Here is an 18,430-nt window from a genome sequence, read left to right as displayed (position 1 = left end):
CATTAAAGCTGCCATCAAAACCAGTTTTTTTTACTTCAACTACATTCTGTTTACAAGTTAGACACAGAAAGAGGGTACTGTAGATCCAGTTCATTAAAATTTTATTAAATAAACCAATATACAGTTAATTTTAACGTGTTGTATAATTACCATTTTAAATTCAAATTTAATTAGCTTAAATAATTGTTAAGTTGCATTTTATACAAACTTGTTCTTGACTTACTGTTAGCTGATGGAGTAGCAGGTCCACGAGGAAGACTATCTTGTTGCTAAACAGCACATAACAGCAGTTGAAGTTGCAGCAGGAACATGCCAGATAGTAGACATTTACAGCAGCACAAAGAGATCTAACAAGACAGACAAAAAGACAGTTATTAATCACAAATTTAAAATAAAAATCCCCCTTGCAATTATTTAAAGCAGCACTATTAGGGTGTAAATGTGACCTGGGCACTGACATGACTCTCTGCAGGCACGAGGAACCCAAACACACTCTCCTCTATTTGTGGTTTCTTAAGGGTGCAGTTTGTCTTCACTCGTCAAAAGTATATCTCACTGACAGCGCAAGAATGGAAGTCCGTTTGAGTAATAAAACACTCATATCAGCTACTTAATGTGGAGACTCCCCTCTGCAGACACCTTTAGAGGTGCCGAGTGCAATCCACAGTCTTGGCAGAGCTGGTGCGGCATTTCCGCTGGAGATAAAACAATTCCTCCTAACAGCAGCCAGCGTACCCCTGTGTTTTGTCTGCTCTGCAACAAGCTGCAGAGAAGATTAATGCTTCAGATAACTGACCAATCATTCTGCTGTGACTGCTACTCCCACTCGCCCCGTTTCATCAGTTAATATTTTCTGACAACTGTATATTTTAGCCATTAGAGGAATAGCATGTCCTATCTGCTGGCTGGAAGGATGGAATCCCCCCCTCTCCAGAGCCTAAAGTAGGCTGTGTTTACTTCAACTGGTAAACATTTTGATATCTACCGAACCTCCACATCTGCTGCGCGTTTTCAGTCAAACCACTCCGGCGTGGCGGAGGCAAAACTCCGCGAGGTGAGTATTTACCAAAGTCTGCCAAAAAGCTGTGGCTATAGTCTTTGGACCTCCAAGCAGACAGATCACTCATTTCAGCGTATCAATATTGACACAGTAGGATAAAAAAAACCTGTGAAACGTGGAATGTGGTGTTAATGTGAGAATCACAACATTTCAAGCGTTTGGCCGAGTATCAAATTGCTGTGAAAGCTTAACACCTAAAAACAATAAAATAAGCAGAAAAAAAAACCCCGGGAAAAAAAAAAATCACATAATCAAATCTTTTTCCAAAATGTTTACTTCTGTGTGACACATAATGACAGCTCCTTATCAAATAATAAAAGATATTGTGAAAGAACTCAAAGAATGGTTGAATGTACTGACAGGCCAGACTGTGTGGAACAAGAGGGGAATGTAACACGAGAACCCAAGCAGACGATCCTTTGTGTGCAGCTTCGCAGCATCAGATTCTCAGACTCTGATTGTTGAGTGAACGCAAGACGGAGATAAGCTTCTACGCAAATACCAAAACGACAACTCAAAAACTTTTTTTTTTGGTATAATTATATGCTTCACGCAGCTTATGAGAACAGTCAAAAAAGCCATGTGCATTCCACTAAAGGACAGGAGTTACTTCAGGGGGTCTCAAGTCACTATTGTGGCATTTGAGATTATGCACTTGTTAAGTAAAGAAGAGCACAATAGCAGGGTTATCTTCTATCTATCACAGATTAAATGGCAAGGCAGGACAGACTTAATTAGGGCCAAAGAAATGTTTTCAAACGGCGAGATAAAGTTCGTGTCGGTCAATAGCATTCAGGTTACACTGAGACTCAAACTCCATTTGCCAAATGTTGTCCTCAGGTGTGTGAGATAGAGTGTGAAGGTTCTTTCAAGGACAAAGAAGAGATAAAAAAATATAAACTGATCTCTGATCTCAACTAAACAAAGAGTGTAATTATTTGGAGAGAATGTCAATTTTTAGGCTTATGGAAGCACGTGTATAATATATAAAAAATGTAAAAAAGAAATGTTAAGTGTACATCTAGAAAGTTTCAAGACATTATGTACTTCAAGTTATCAAAACAAAATCTGTCACATTTTGTCCTGCTTAATGCTTTTCWAGAGGACATTAAAACATAATTTAAAAATATATACAAAGTTGCATTCTAGGTGCAAATCTACACCATAAAAACAGGTTTGTCTTTTTGCGCATCTTGGATTAAATAATTTGTTTTTGTTCTAACACAAATACAGTCACACAATGGCAAAAAATAAAACACACAACACAACTTAACTATTTTTCCCTTTTTGTCTTTGGATACCAGCAGCTCCTCATTCAGCAGCTTTGACAGTTTCATTTGTGCMTTAAGGAAACTCTTGGAGGTTTATCTTTCTACAACAGACATCTATTTTAAACTAAGTTTGTAAATGAGTAGCGGAATAGTGAAATCAGTTTTGTCAGGGTTCCTCTTTTCACATAAAATTTAGAGAATATTTATAGCTGGGGCTGGTTTTGGTTGCTGTGCGTTTTTAGTTCAGACCTATCTCCAGGCTGATTGCCTCCTTTTGATCAACTAGAACTGATGAGGTGGGGTATTTTGGGTTCTCAAAAGTATTTTGTACAAATTTCCATAGAATTACAACAAATTAAAAATATAAGAGGCATATAATGCTTACAAATCCTTTTTCACATTTAAATCCCTCAGTTGGGGTCAACCGTATATAATATAGAACTGCAATGCTTTGGTCTCAATTCCTCCTTGTGTTGAATTTACAAGACCCTCTTTCATTCCTTTTCTGAGGTGTGTCTCAGATCAACTCACTAGAGTGATTTACGACTAATAGAAGTGCAGAAACTTTATTTACAAATTTATTAAAAGATGTCAACAAGGGAGGACTTGTCCATCCAGCCTTACATGTTTGAGCCAGAGGAGAATGAGGACGACCAAACTGTAGTTGCCAGACCTGATGTGGCAGTTCTGTCGAAAATAATTTGATGTAACAGTTCAGAAAATTTCATAGAGAATATAGAAAACAGAAAGGATTGAATAATATTGTATGATCCAAACAGATTATAAAAGATATCTGCACTGGGCAAAATTAAAACCAAATTTTCTGTGCTCCTACATAACAAAATTCATTTACCAGCTAAAAAAGTGGACTTTGCATGATAAGTCCAGTTTAATTAGGCTTTTTTGGTGACAGTACCCTTTTCAGTACTTTACCATGCTTAAAAACATTTCATATGATGGCCTTGTTTTCCCTCTCTGACTTGACTAACACGTCCAAATTAAATCACTTCCAAGTCTGGAAAGACAGATTGGGCCCTCAGCTCCGCGTAACGAGCGTGCAATTGCTTTGTAACACGGCTAATCAGGCCCGGTCTCTGGTCATCTCTGAACAAATGAGGAGGCCGTCAGAGGCATGTCTGAGTTATGCTCCTACACCAACTCGTACAATGAACCATCGCAGCAATGCGTCTTTGGTTTCCCCCCCACTTAATTGAGCTTGATGAGCGCGACACCTGATATTACAGCCTCTCTGGGAATCTCACAATCTGAAGCCCCCTCCCCCCTCCTTAGCCCAATGACAGCTCTTTTAAGGAACAATTTGGTAAAGTGCCACCCCAGCCTCTCTCATGTTGCTTAAAAAAAAAAGGAAGCCCTCTTTGCGATGTGCCCATCCATTTTAGTCACATTTCTCCACTACTCTTAGTTCCAAATAACCGCTTTCAAAAATTTTAATAAATCAAAATTTYCCCCCCTCGACTGAACAACAGCATGATTATAATCTGAACCAATCTGCTTTGAAACAAAAACGTGTTCTGGAAATTTTACCAGAGGGGATTTCATGCTGATAAACCAGATTGAGGGAAAGTCAGACACACATAATTAAGCAATGTAATCTGCTCTCCCAACACCAACTGGTTAACCTCTTACATCCATTTTACCTGTAAATCTCCTCGGGTCTGTGAAGAAATGAGGCCAAGAGGTAAAAGAATGGCGCACACCTGATCCTGTCCAAACCCTCCGCAGCCCTCCGGGGCTCTGACCCGGTAGCCCACAGGTCCACACATGATAAGGTGGCGGTTTAGTGGAGGATTAGGAGCACAAATGACCTCAGAACTTAAGATCCTAATGCTCAAAACAACAATCAAAAAACTGTCCCCTCGAATAAATTTTGTTTATTCAAATACCTCCCAAATCTGCCACATTATGACAACTGGTAGCTTCTCTGGAATAAGTCAAAAGTACAAACTGTAAACACAGTTTCTCCAGTACTGGTGTGAGTAATTTCAAACTGTCAGTTAGTCTATTTATTAAAGTAAATCACCAAAATCTATGCTAAACTGACAAAAAGCGCGTAAAAGGCTCTTTATGCTTTTTGTCACTACTTCGAGTTATCAACCCTGAGATCTGCTCTCCTCAACCTGAGTTTCACATTCCTCACCCTTTTCTGTGCCTTTCCTATGTGTGCAGTCGAGCCTGACGGGAGCCGTGCTGCAGAAATCTGACTAAGGTCCAGATCAGGTTGAGCCCCCACCTCTTAAACAGGGGAAGAAAAAGAATCCTAAGCCAAAATAAAAGGTGAGGAGCAAATCCATTTCCTTGTGCTGTCAAACAATCCCTTCATTCACTGCTATCTAAATGACATTTAATTTGATTCTGCTGTTGATCTCTCCGATACCCAGAGTGCTTCCAAGACATCTACTCTGGCTGCTGTGCCACACTGGCCAGGTATGAAGGAGGAGAAATCTGATGAGCCGTCACACAGCCCCTTTCACAGAAGTGTGCAACAGACAAACGCAYACTAACACACACTCTTTACGAATGGTGGAAAACATCCTGAAATAAAACCACAGGTAGCAGGTCTGATTTCACAGGATACACCAGGTCATGTGAGACGGTGATGGAAATACAAATTGGGTTAACACGCGTGTTCCTCTGGAGCTCTCGTCATCATCGCAGTTCGGTCCTCAACTACAAGATTTCCATCCTTTATTTTCAGATGAAAGTCTCACTGACTCAGACTCGAAAAGTGTTTTTTAAACCCAGTTATAGAGTAGATGAAGCTTTTTCCTGTGACACTCATTGATATTGTATAGTTGTAAAACTACATTGATTTCTGATTATTTGTCAGTTTTATTCCAAACAAATGTTCTGCAGACATTAAATGTTCGACTATTGAAAAGACAAAGAAACAAAAAACCCCAAGTTGGCTTTTTATTTTTCTGTGCACAGATTAAACAATTTTAACTGAGTAACAAAACTGCTCCAACATTATTTGGATTCAAAGCTTTGAAGCATTTTCTAGTACGTACCTATACTGCGAGAGAAAAAAAGCACGACTACGACAAAACTGGTGGTGGAGTTTGACCATCATGAGCTATTCAATGATTGATGTCGATTTTTAGACTTCAGGGTATCTAGGGACCAATAAAGCCTTTTTTTATGGAGGTAGGATATTTTTGAACAAACAAGCAAACAAACAAGCAAATAAGCAAAGACACAACATGGTCAATGGATGGATTCAAAAGTTAACCTACATAGATAAATTAAGACAAATAGCTAAATAATTGGCTGTCAAATTAGAAGCATAAGTTTAAATAAATTCAATTTTAAGTAGAATTTTCTTAGCACAAGGCCTGATGATCATCTGGTTGTTAAAGCAATCTCCTGTCAAAACATGGATTTTTTTAAGAAATAAGAAACCAAACAAACAAAACAAAAAAATCTTTACCATCTTTAAAACAGGAAGGTTTTACCTTTTTCTTAGGCTTTAACAATTAACAAAAATATAAAAATGTAAATAAAATATAAGCAAGTTTTGATTAAAATAATCTGATAAAATAATTCACATGTCAGTTTGTTGTTAGAACTTAAAATATTTTTATTTCCTCCTAATATTTTATAGAGCAAATACTCAATTTAGAAAAGACCTACAGTCATTTTTTAAACCTATTTACAAAGTGAATTAAAGCTAAAAGTCTGAGCTGCAGCTGAAAGTTTTGTTCAAAATTCATTGTGGTAATGTACAGAACCAAAGGAAAATGTCTCTGTCTAAACAGATTTGCCTCACTAAACTCAGAAAAGTCCAGTCCACTAACAACATCACATGGTTTGGATCAGGGGATGGGCAACTGGCGGTGGCCTGCAACTTCCTAAACACCGACTTTTTACAAGAACCAAAACAAACTCTGCACTCAAGATGTATTTTGTCGTTGCATTTCAGCTTGCTTCCCAAATGTAATAAAACTACTGCTTTAAAAACAAAACAAACATTTTTAAAAATAGAAATTTTATTACATTTGGACAAGTGTGGCCTTCTAGTAGTGTCAATGAAAAATTACAGCTCTTTCCATCATTTAAGTTGCCCATCGCTGGTTTAGATGATCATAAATATGATTTACTAGATAAAATATTTAACAAAAAGCATTTAAGGCTAATTAATGAAACTCCTGGACTGTTAATTAGTAAAGCTGCTCTAGATCAAGTTTATGACACTCCTTTGTTTTTTTTTAACCAAATGTCATCCCACCAGTTCAGGTTAATGATGGCAGCTGCATAAAGTCTGATCTACACACTCCAGTGACCGTAGGGTTACACCAGAACATTAGCAGAGGCTTGTAGAGGAATTAGCTCATTAATGTAATGGTAACAAGATGGAATCAGATTCCCTGGGGAGAGATATGGCACAAGGTTCTCGGCAGCTGCCTTTTTTTGTAAATCACTCCGCTTATCTGGTGGGAGGAGGTGATCAATACGGCAGCATCTCTGTAAACAGATAATGTAGCACACTCTGGGGTTAGCGTTTGTATGGCAACCAATTAAGCCACGCAGAAATACAGATGACAGATCGAGATAAGCAGACAGCTGGGCTGCATCCTTGTGTTGCATCTCATCACGAGCTGAACGACTCGATTAGCACAGGAGTGAAGTCTGACCCATCCTGCTTATTACACAGTASGATCACATGACATTTAGTTTAAAAGATGCGTCTAACAAAAGGATACATGAAATTTAATGATCAGCGTATAAACCACACAACAAGCATGTGTTCTTTTTATGTGATAATAAATGTACATGAGCCRAACTAAGGTGCAAAAAACAAGCGCCATCATTAACACTGAACAGAGTAAAGCCAATAAAATGTATGAACTCATCAATACAAAAAAAATGACTTCAGATTTTAAATTGCTTAAAACAAGCGGGAAAAAAGAACAGGTTTGCCTAAAATTTCTGCAGCAAACCAAACAAAAAAAAAAAACTATCCTGTATTGGGCATGTTGAAGTGAAACCATCATGCACAAAAAAAGTGCACATATTTTATGTTTGAAGTCTCTCCATTTACAACTAGATTTCTTCTAAAACAAAAGGGTGCTTGAAATTCCTACATATTGTAATGACTGAGTGATTGAGACTCCAAAAAAAAAGGAAAAAAATCAATACACATGCAATGTCCTTTAAAAGCCTTATAAATATAAGAAGCATTTGTCCATTAGCAGGGACTCAGAGACCAGTAAATGCTAATGAATGGGAGCACAAGGCCATTCGAGTCCATTACAGAATCCCACTTCTGACTCTAGAAACTCCTTTGAGGTTATCTAATGGCAGGCGATGCCCCAAGTCAAAAATATTATGTGCTTTATATAATAAATGGGACACGTGTACGTTTTGAATTCGAGGGAAAAGAACAAACAAATTGATTGTAGAAATGTAACGACCTAGCTTCCTTTGTAGGGCAGCACCGTTATAGGTTAATACATTTTCAGAGTATTTATTAAGATGAAGCAACTACAGTCATAAAGTAGTTTAGTGGTTATGAACTCAAATGAACTCGCTGACTTTATGCATCTGCAAAAACAATCGCAAGAAAGAAAGTAAGCAGAGCTGTCAATACATTTGGTAAAAGAATACAGTAAGAAAATAACCTGGGTGGAGGAGTCATAGGAGAGAATGAATAAACTGTACGAATCATTAAAAAATGTAAACACTTATTAGATGACGCTCTTATTGTATAACTCCTTGTTTATCTTTTTGCCAGTGTTTATTGGGTAACCTTACTCATAAAGCACTTGAGATGTCCGTTTCATAGCCATTCATTTTTATATATAGTGCTAAAAAGCTTTAGCCTCTTTAAAATTACCACACACAGAGGCTATTCAATTCACAGGCTTTACCCACAACTTATTAACGTTTCAATGACATAAATAGTAACATAAACAAAAAGGTGCAGCTCACCCTGCTCATTGGAACCAGAGGTTTGATCAAATCACTCCCAAAAATTGGGTCATTTCATTAACAACACAAACATTGACATGGTTTGAGTTTATACTGTTGGAAAAAAAAAGAAAGGCAACATTTCAGTTTGGTGATGGTACTCACTTGAGAGGAATACGGGGGACTGCGGTGGGCGTGGAAGCAGCAGTGATGACCTGCAGAATTTGCTCCAAAGCAGACAGGCCGCCRCCCACTTGGAAGGCCACTTGGTTCGCATTGTTCTGTTGAGCCAAGGACACAGAAAACAGAGTTACAGTCAGAGGACACCGAGGACCCGGCAGACAGGGGATTACATGGCTCTCAACAGAGAGGGAACCTTTTTCCTCTCCTGGAGAGCTGAGGGAATAAAATCTCAAACAAAGTGGTCCCTCAAGTATTCCTGTTTAATTTCAAAAGTGCACAGAACGACTCCGCCTCGCAGCAGTCAAGTTTCACTTAAAGGCAACTGGTCTGCAGGCTCTAGTTTAGCACCAGGGTGGTCTAACTGGACTAAAAGAAAACTGAGAAAAGGGCCATCCGGCATTGTTATGAATGTATCAGGAGCTAGAAAAAAAAGCACATACATGCAGTACAAAACCTATTGTGTTTACTGCAACATGTAATTCTCACAAGAGACACTTTTGTGATACAATCTTGAAACTTCCACAGTTTCTCAAACTTGTAGAACAAGCTTACTTTACAGTTTATTTTAGATTTAAAACAATTTGAAAAAAAGATCATAAAAAGTGTTTGATTGCTGATTCATACCATCTGTGTTGTATTATTATTTTAAAAAGATTATAATGAATACAAAGAGATGAAAAATAATGGTAATATATAGGGATGTACCAATTACATGATTTTGGTCAATTTTTAGCTTGACGCTAAACCCTCCCATCCATCAACGTACAACAGCTGAGTAACTTATTTGTATGAACAATAACAAATCTTTAGTGCAGAAGTTTTCACTGTGTTTAAAAAAGGACTAAAAGCTACCCATTTTTAATAACTCCAAGGTGTTTGAAACAAAGCAACCCAAAGAGAAAGTTCTGTAACCTTGAGCTGTTCTCAACGAAATACAAAAGTTTTGTTTCTGTAAACATTTTAAAAAGCAAAATGTTCAATTTTAAATTTAATGTTTAAATTGTAAAATTTAGGGAGGGAAAAAAACTTAATATGGATGCAAGATATATCGGTATTGATATCGGTATTGGCAGATATTGGCAATTTCTTAGAATATCGTATCGGTCCGATATATAAAACTGGGCTGATGTCAACGTCCGATATTGATTTCTCACTTTTTTATCTTTGTGTTTCTGTTTTGGGAGGGGAGATGGTTAGTTGAGCAGCATCTGTTTGATCATAATAGTGATACTGACGCTGCGTAACCAGGAATAACTGAAGTAGGGAGCCATGTCAGAGGTCTGGTTGTTTATTTATGGTATCAAAAAAAGACCCAAGTGTGTTTGTGTGTATATGTATAATGTAATTTGTGCGTTTGTGTAATTACGGTAAATATCGGTTATCGGCCATAGCAGCAATAATTAAATTGGATATCGATATCGGCTGTAATTTTCATATCGGTGCATCCCTACTTGATAAACAGTCTTCTGACAGAAATGGTAATTGTCCACATAGGAACAGGAAAATCCCAGTGTTCTAAAAAATAAAAATCAAAACTAGGCTAAGAATTTGTTTTTTGTGCATCTCTAATAATATGACTGAATTCACATGCTGCAGGCAGAAGAATAAAGGTTCTTACAAAAACGTACAAACAATTGTAAAATTGTTCGGTTTCAGAAACGATCTTTCAAATGACCCTTCATCTTTAGTAACATAAGCCGAATCCGCATGTTTTATGCAAAACTATCTACATTTTGTTTAAACCAATTTCCTATTGACTTGTATTTATCAAATATTACACTCAAATTTATGTCCATCAGGAATACGGTGTTTTGCTGATGTTTGTTGCTTCTCCTTTTCTTGCTTTTTTAAAAAACTTAAACCAAACAAAAGAAAAACCGCCAGAGCATTATATTTGTGAACACATGTGAACACAGATTAGTCCTAGCAGTCAGTGATGACAGAATAATTGGCAGCAGGTTGGCACTGTTGCTACTAAGTCTTGTTCATCAACAAGTATAAAGCCACAAGTGAGTTCTGGCTACCGGCGTGTTTGTGCCAAGGCTGACAAGGACGACAGGAACTGGCAGGGAGCCGCTGATGGAGGGCCACCCTCGCACTACCAAGGGCCGTGTTACACGGCAGGTCACCCCCCAACCTTATGAGGTTACAGTCTCTTCAGCTCTGTGACAGCACGAAAATCCATGCACTTCACAGTGCTTTTGTTCCACAGATGGGAAGCTGCTAACAAGCCTGAACGCATTGGAAGAGAAGTGCTTTCCCAAATTACAGGTAAGCTCTTCATCTGTCATTCATGCTGGCTGCTGAGGGAACTGCTTTTCTATGGCGGAGTTAGATTCTCAATGATAGCTTAGTGTACGCTGTGTACCTGACAAAATAATGTTCAACATGCTAGAGACGTCTTAACCTAAAGAGAACTGTTTCAAAGACTGTCTTAATAGTCAAAGCAATGTTTGTAGAAGACCATGTTGTAGCTTCCTTTTTATACATTACAAGTAGTTTCCATGTCGAATCATTTAGGTCTCAATCACTGAGCTTGACTTAACCCCTCTTCTAACCCCAACATCAACACACCCAGCTGAAAGATTCCAGGCTAATAATTGAAAACGTAGCTCTTTCATAGYAGCTTACCAAACAGTATTAAAGGACGTAACTAGAACCTGCCCAGGCTGTTTTCTGTGAAAAAACTGTTTTGTTTTTTTGCATGTTCACTCCTATTTTTTCTCTGATGACAGATTTATCTGTTGCAATGACCGAACAACCAGGAAGAAGAGATTAGTTTCTAACTGTGACTAACTTTAGTTAGTCTTCGTGCACACATGTCTGCAGAAAAAGAAATTAGACCAGAGTATGACCACAAAGAACCACTTAAATAAAGCACCATGTTAAAAATAAAGGTTTGTTTGGACTATAATGTTAATGTAGTGAAGCTGAATGATGTCATTGCATTTTATAAACCAAATATAGGGAAACTATCACACTTTCTGTAATAACAGAAAAGCATGTACACGTATACGCAGAATTTTTTTTTGTTTGTTTCTTTCAGATTAACCTCAAAACGCAGATGTATTTCTGTCCTAAAACCTCTAACTTTGCTCCAGTTTATTTTAAAGACATAGATTTTTGCACTGGTAATGTCCACATAGATTTGTGGTTTTCATGGCTTTTTAGCCTTTTTCGTTTTATTTATTAAAAGGGTTATCTACCGTCTAATGCAAAAAGACTTCAGGCATGAGAAAAATAATAATAATAATAATGATATTAAAAAAATTCTTCCAGTTCCACCCTCACTATCTCTTGAACAATAGCAGCTGCTTTGATCCCTAAAGTTCTGATGAAATCTTCAAAAAGTGTTACCTTTATTTTGATTCCAAGTCTATTAGGTAAAGTTTATAAATGTCGAGACAAACTCAGTTACATTTGGGCGCATTATTTTGAGCACAAACTTTAAGGAAACACCTTCGGGCTGTAGAGGTTTAAACACAAATTCTCAGATTAATATTTGYAGCTTTTTTTAGTCTGAATTAATACTTTTGATGTATTGGAAAAACCAAGGAAAAATAAATAGTCGTTCGGATGTTTTCTACAAAGCAATAAAAGTTTTGCCCAAATTTATCATAAATCTGAGAGGTTTCTCATATGTTACTAGCCTATTTTATGAAAAGTGACAATAAGCAAGTATCTTAGGTTCGGAGTTGTTMCAAAACATTGTTTTCAAAATAATTATTGAGTGCTGAAGTAAATAASCCATTCTTTTATTACATACTGTTTACATTACTGTATATTTCTGTCTCAAAAAAATACACTAAAATCACATTTAAGTTCTAACTCAAGCTTAAATGACATCATTACAAAATATTACTAGGTGAGAAATAAATTTTCCCTCAGAAAAGACTATAATAAATAAAAAAGAAGATTTACAAATGGCTGAGCATTGAGACATGAGTAGGAATTGGCTCCTGAATTATACAAAAGGGTCAGCCCCATCTAATTATTGCTCAGAGTGACTATTGTTACACCAGATGATGGGAAGGCCCAGACAGGTGGTGATTCCTGCTACAGTATCCTCAGCCCAGCAGACCACCTAAATTGCTCTCTGTATTCTCCTCCCACCAGACACACTAATTAAAGCAGAGAGGAGGGCCATCACAGTGGTGCAGCCCTACAAACAGATGGACAACAAATGAAAGACTTCATTAAGGACAAATGTTACCTTTAATCTACGACTTAAATCAGCAGCTAAGACGCAAATGACGGCCTTGTTTCCAAYTGACCCTCAGCACAGAAGAATGTTTTCAATGTAAAGTGGGCAAACCCACATCAAAGCTACAACCATAAATATTTTTCAAGTCTTCAATAAGCATAATCTCATGTATACAAGATACGACATAATTTAGTAAACTATCAATTTCAGCCTTCTGTGCTCACCATATACATTTATTCTACAAACKTAACCAAGATTAATCAAAAACAAAGTGGAACCTGACCAAATTTGAGAGTAAAACCACACAGATGAAACTAAAACAAGCAGCTTGGCTGGCAGTTTTCATCATTTACTGGTTTAATGGTGAAAAAACATAAACGGGGCTACTGAGAACAAATTACARCCTAAAACTGAAACTATACTGGTACACGACAACATGAGGTCTGTGTTATTTTTCGCTCTTTATTGGGCATGATAATCTTTTAAATAGCGTTTTCATAAAATAAACCAGTCATTTAGATTTTAAGACAATATAAATAAATAGATTAGAGGTTTATATTTGTATCGTAATCAAACAAAATCAAAATATAAGTTACCTCAAGATAAATTGACACCAATTTCCTTAATTTTTGGAGACCAGCGATCTGCTGATACTTAAATAAGAAACCAATTGCATCTACCTAAATCAGCCACTGTCCCCTTTTGCTCACGTCCAGTTAAAACAGGTTTGTATTTTTTCAAAGGTATTTTTCAATGTTTTTCAATAAAATAAGATTGGAATGTTGAAGGTCTATTCTATTGTGACCTTATAACACCTGTCAGTGTCAGTTATTTAAAAAAAAAAATCTGTATTGGCCAAAATCGGAATCGGTAGGTCAGGCTTTTTAAAGATTGTGATCGACCAGAAAACAGAAAATCAGTGCGCACCCCTGAGGGAGACCCCAGAAAACCCAGGAAAATACTCCGGAGGACAGCCTTATATTTTTTTTGCCAAAGTCCTGACTTGTCATTTCAACAGCAAGAGGGGAATCTACAGAGCATAAGGTAGGTGGTCACAAGATTATGACTAATCAGTGTAGCGCCTCTTCAGTTCAAGTGTAGCAGTAAAACATGTTTGGTCTTAGAATGGAAACATTCTAAACTGAACTAAATGGGGTGGGGCTCACTTCTGCCCTTTCTGACAACATTGTGACACTGCTGATCTGTGCGGCATCTGTCAGTCTGCTGGAGGCCCAACCAAGAAACCTTGTTATCCTGCTACGCTGCCCCTCAATCCCCCACCCCCCACCAACTTCCATCAGTCCCTCAAGTCAGCCAAAGCAGACTCTGACAGCTACCAAATGAAAATGTAAATACAGTCTCTAGTATCTGGCTCTCAGAGGGCCATGTTCCAAAAAGTTTCCAACCTGTCATGGTTGTAGCTGTTTTTATTTATTATCATTTTGGGCTTAAAGCATTTAACGGAAAGTAGTAGGATATACTTAAGCAATAAATAAATAGAAGAGATTTATATTTAGGCCAGCGCGCAGCGAAAAAGGGAGGCAGTGAAGAAATAAAAAGAATCAGGTCATTTAAATCAGCAAGTCAAGTGAAAGCAATCACGTTTGACAAAAATCAAACCATTAGAGGCCACAGAGGGAGAAACACACATGGGCCAAACACTAGTTATACCCTCCAATGTAAAGAAAAAATAAAAATAAAAAAGGGATGGATTTGGGGTGAGGTGAGGGGCGCGAACAACAAAAAGGAGAGGGTCCAATGTTGTCCAAGGAATTAGCCAAGAAAGTGGAGACTGAATCAGATATGGGGGAGAAAAACAAATCTGTAGGTGAGTCAATGACATGAGGGACGCTTGTTAGGTCAAATAATCTAAATGGCCCCAACTTGAAGTGACTCAGGGGCAAGACAGAAACTCTGATAGAGACTATTTATTTGACTTTGTCAAAGGGATTAGACAGGGAAATGTTCCCCAGGCTGTCTCGCTGGTGAATCATAGTTCACAACAACACTGGTTGGGTATCAGTGAAAGAAGGTGTTGACGTAGAACTTGCCACAAGACTTGCAATCTGCTTTAAACTGAGGTAAAAAACAAAGCAAAAGCTGCCAGACAGAGCCTTGATCTGCCTCTTGCCTGCGACACTGCTGTTGAATGGAGCACATCTCCTGTGGCCCACTGACCTTTGACCTCCACTGGGAGCATGTGGAGCGGAGGGGAGGAGACCTCGTGTAGCAACAGCTTGTGTGCTACTCCTATCTCCCCGCTCTCCTCCTCATTCCTTGCAGGACACCATGCCACCCACCACCACCTCTTTCTTTGCCTCTCTGGGGAAATTTGGTAATGGCCTTACCAGCCGTCCCCATCGTTACTGCTGGGACTCCATAATCTCTCTGTGCACACACTCAGAGGGCTGCAGAGGGCCGTTATAAAAAGGTCCAAACCACAAAATGCCATGAAATTTATGTCTCGTTACAGAAAGTGGGTTGTATATTCCTCCCATCATAAACACGATGACAAGTGTTTTAATTCCTGCCTTTGTTTCAGATTAATGTGTGTTTCAGCATTAAAATTAACACATGCACAATTACTTCAGCAAAATAAGGTAAAAAAGGAGCATTTGAATTGACTTGCCTTTATTAAATGAAGAATTTTTGAATGGTAAATCAAATTTAACATTGTCTAAACAGTGACATTTGAGTCACGCAAAACACAGACTCGAGACATAATCTACTTTTGTGCTCGGAACCTCTTCTATTTGTAACATGTGCACAGTAAAAATAGTTAATATGGTTTTTGTTAGCCAGTAACCAAAGGCAAGTGGGTTTAGAGTAAACTGTACACTACACTGGAATGGGGAGACTCAGCAAAAAACAATATTCACTGCAAATACAAACCAAAAGTACCAGCGTGGCAAAAAGTACATTTTCTGCAAGCAGATTTTGCATTTAAAAAAATGTTAAACAGTTTCAAAACACTGAAAACATAAATTACTTTCATTCAAAAATAAATAAAAATACACCTAATTGATTTATAGCTTGTATGAGTATTCATATTCAAGTGTACCTGTTTTTCTAAAATGCGGGAGATCTCTCCAAGAGTTCTGTCCAGACCAGATGCTTTATTGTTGGCCCACTGACCACCATCCTGGCCCTGCAGTTGCTTCAGTAGGTCTTTCACTAAACGCTGCAACCTGAATAATAAAATTTTTTAAAAAAGCCTAAATTTAATGGCAATGTGGTCAAGATGCACTTTTCAGTAAACCAGCAGAACTGAAATTATTTTTAAATCAATTTGTTACCTGGTGTAAATAAGATGTGTTTGAAAATACATTTTATATGTATAATTTAGGTAAACATAAATTACTATTTCCATTCAATACTGACAGAATAGTGACTTTTTAATATATAAAGTGCATAATCATTTTTTATTGTTATCGTAAATCAGCATCTTCAAATGAATTATTTCAAAATACTACTAATAAAAATAATACATGGTTTTTTTTGCTAAAAAATATTTAAACAATAAAATAAATTAAGTGAACAATTAAAATGTTAAAATAGTTAAAAACTCTCACTTGGCTTTGTATGGGGAGTCTGGGACCTGATTCTTTGCTTCCATTGACGTCTCGTATTCCTTTGCCCTGCAGAAAACAGAAACGGGAAGTGTTTTTGCAACCCAGGTAAAAATTGTTTGCCCATCAATAATCACAGGAACAAAGATAAAAAAGGTGAGGTAATGGCTCGAGTMTGTGAAGCAAATTATTATGAGCTTAAAATAATGAAGGGAAAGCCATTTTGTTGCCATCAGTTCAAATTATCAAGACTTAATTCTTTGAAAATATTAAACAGTTTTTTCTTCGAACCAATGAGGGTGAATTAGTTCATCAGACAATGCCTGCAGGTGAAAAAAAGGCAACAAAGCTAATACCACTGCCTGAAAGTTCAAGGTCATATTGGGTTGTTATCCCAGTGGCATTAGGCCAAAAGACTCAAAGAAATTTAAATATCRGTTTGTCTGCCTTTGTGGTTAAAACTGAGGTGGACATTTATCTTTCAACCATTCCCAAACAYGATAAGTAACTATTGATCACCGTTTGACAGAGGACCTTCCAGGAATCCATCTCAACATTGATGAAATCTGGCATTTCCTGGATTTCAAAAGGTTGGTAACATTCCCAACACATCATACATGAACAAACTAATTACTATTCGCAAACTCCCTTAAGGGCAAAAACAACAAGGAGGCAAAAGAAACGGAAAATAACTAGTAGGGTTATTCACTTAAAAAAACAGTACATGATTAAAACATTGTTTTTGTTTTAAATTAAAAAGAAAAAATAATCTAGTGGAAGGAAAAATTCAATTCCACTTTTACAGCATCAGAAGTGACGTTGTGAAGTTTAGAAATATTTTTTAATTTAAATATGCCAAATAAATAATCAGCACACAGTTGCTACAAGAACACTCTCGTTTGTCATTTGCAATATTACTATATCAATCCCTGACAGGTTTATACCATATCATGTTAAAAAGGGAGTAACAGCTGAGCAATTCATTATAGCCATGTTAAACGTATAATAAATCTAGTAGACACCACAGAAACCAAGAGATTTTCATACTTTTTAAACATTTCAATTTCGTTTTACCACAATTTTCTAAACTGTTGCAAAAACATTTAAACCACAGTTAGTTCATGCAAACATTTACAGATTTGTTTTATTAATTATTCTGCAGCTCAGTGTAACCTGATGTATACATAAGCATTTTTATTCTTTTAGGCAGAGTATTAAATAAAACCGTTTCATTCTGCATTTCATTCAGGACTGTCTTCACACACACACTGCCACCTGTGTTTAACACACACGCAAAACACACTGACCACCTTGTTTCCTGCTCAGTGGAGCACAGGCAGCCATCAACAGCCAAACAACTTACATCAGAGCAGTGGAGACGTTGGTTTTGGTTTCAGAACCCAGTATTGAATACTGACTGGAAGGCTACTTACATTAAGTTTTATTAGCTTATTTTTCCTTCAAAAACATTTATTATCAAAAGAGGGTAGGGCCGGATTGCCTCAAAAAAAATGCTGAGAGCACAGCTTTATGACACGACAGGGCCCCCACGATGGCTTTGAGAAAAGCGCTGTGAGAACCACTCACTTTTACGGACACCATACGGTGTTCCAATAAAATGGTTCATTTCCACCCAGCGGTGAAGTGGCTCACCTTTATGTTTACAGGGTTTCTGTGTTATTTATGACCTCTAAAGGCCTGCTGCCTTTGAGTGCCGGTCTCTGCGGGGCTGCTGCCGAGTGATGGCGAACAGAGGCAGATCGTGTTGTCACTTCTGCAGCACCATTGAGTTTCACAATTGTTAAAACCAGCAATGCTAACAATAAAGTGTCGACGATGAATGGGTGTTTAAACCTGGAGTTGTCGCTCTAGTCATCTCAAGAATTTATATGCTCTTCTGAGCAGCACATCAACAATATAAACTTTTTAGAAACGTCCCAAGCAGTGATGATAATAGCATTGCCAAATAATGTTAAAACTTATGATTCTAACTGTAGCAAAATGTATAAATCATAAAACACACTAGGGCTGCAACGATTAATCAATTAATCGACAACTAATCGATTATTAAAATAATCGATGACTAATTTAATAATCGATTAATCATTTTCTTTTTTTGTTCTTTACTTTGTTTTTCTCTCCAAACTGCTTTGACTCCTTCCACTGCCACATCTGCCTTTCTGTCCTTGACACACATGCACAGTAGTGGTAACTG

General features: G+C 37.4%; 1 protein-coding gene across 5 annotated transcripts in view; it reads right to left on the bottom strand.

Moving 5' to 3' along the window:
- scaper (S-phase cyclin A-associated protein in the ER) overlaps positions 1-18,430 on the bottom strand; it is a 65,031-nt gene that overhangs the window by 16,248 nt on the left and 30,353 nt on the right. For all 5 annotated transcript variants that reach the window (XM_014003574.1, XM_014003576.1, XM_014003578.1 and 2 more), the window contains 4 exons: positions 16,219-16,284; positions 15,708-15,834; positions 8,425-8,540; positions 224-347 (listed from right to left, as the gene is read on the bottom strand). In XM_014003574.1, coding sequence (XP_013859028.1) covers positions 224-347; positions 8,425-8,540; positions 15,708-15,834; positions 16,219-16,284 — 433 coding nt within the window. The remainder of the gene's footprint in view (positions 1-223; positions 348-8,424; positions 8,541-15,707; positions 15,835-16,218; positions 16,285-18,430) is intronic.

This window comes from Austrofundulus limnaeus, unplaced genomic scaffold (genome assembly GCF_001266775.1).
Source record: "Austrofundulus limnaeus strain Quisiro unplaced genomic scaffold, Austrofundulus_limnaeus-1.0 Scaffold19, whole genome shotgun sequence".
Taxonomy (NCBI): Eukaryota; Metazoa; Chordata; class Actinopteri; order Cyprinodontiformes; family Rivulidae; genus Austrofundulus; species Austrofundulus limnaeus.
The sequence above is the reverse complement of the archived record's forward strand: the minus strand, read 5'-3'. Positions and strand labels throughout refer to the sequence as shown.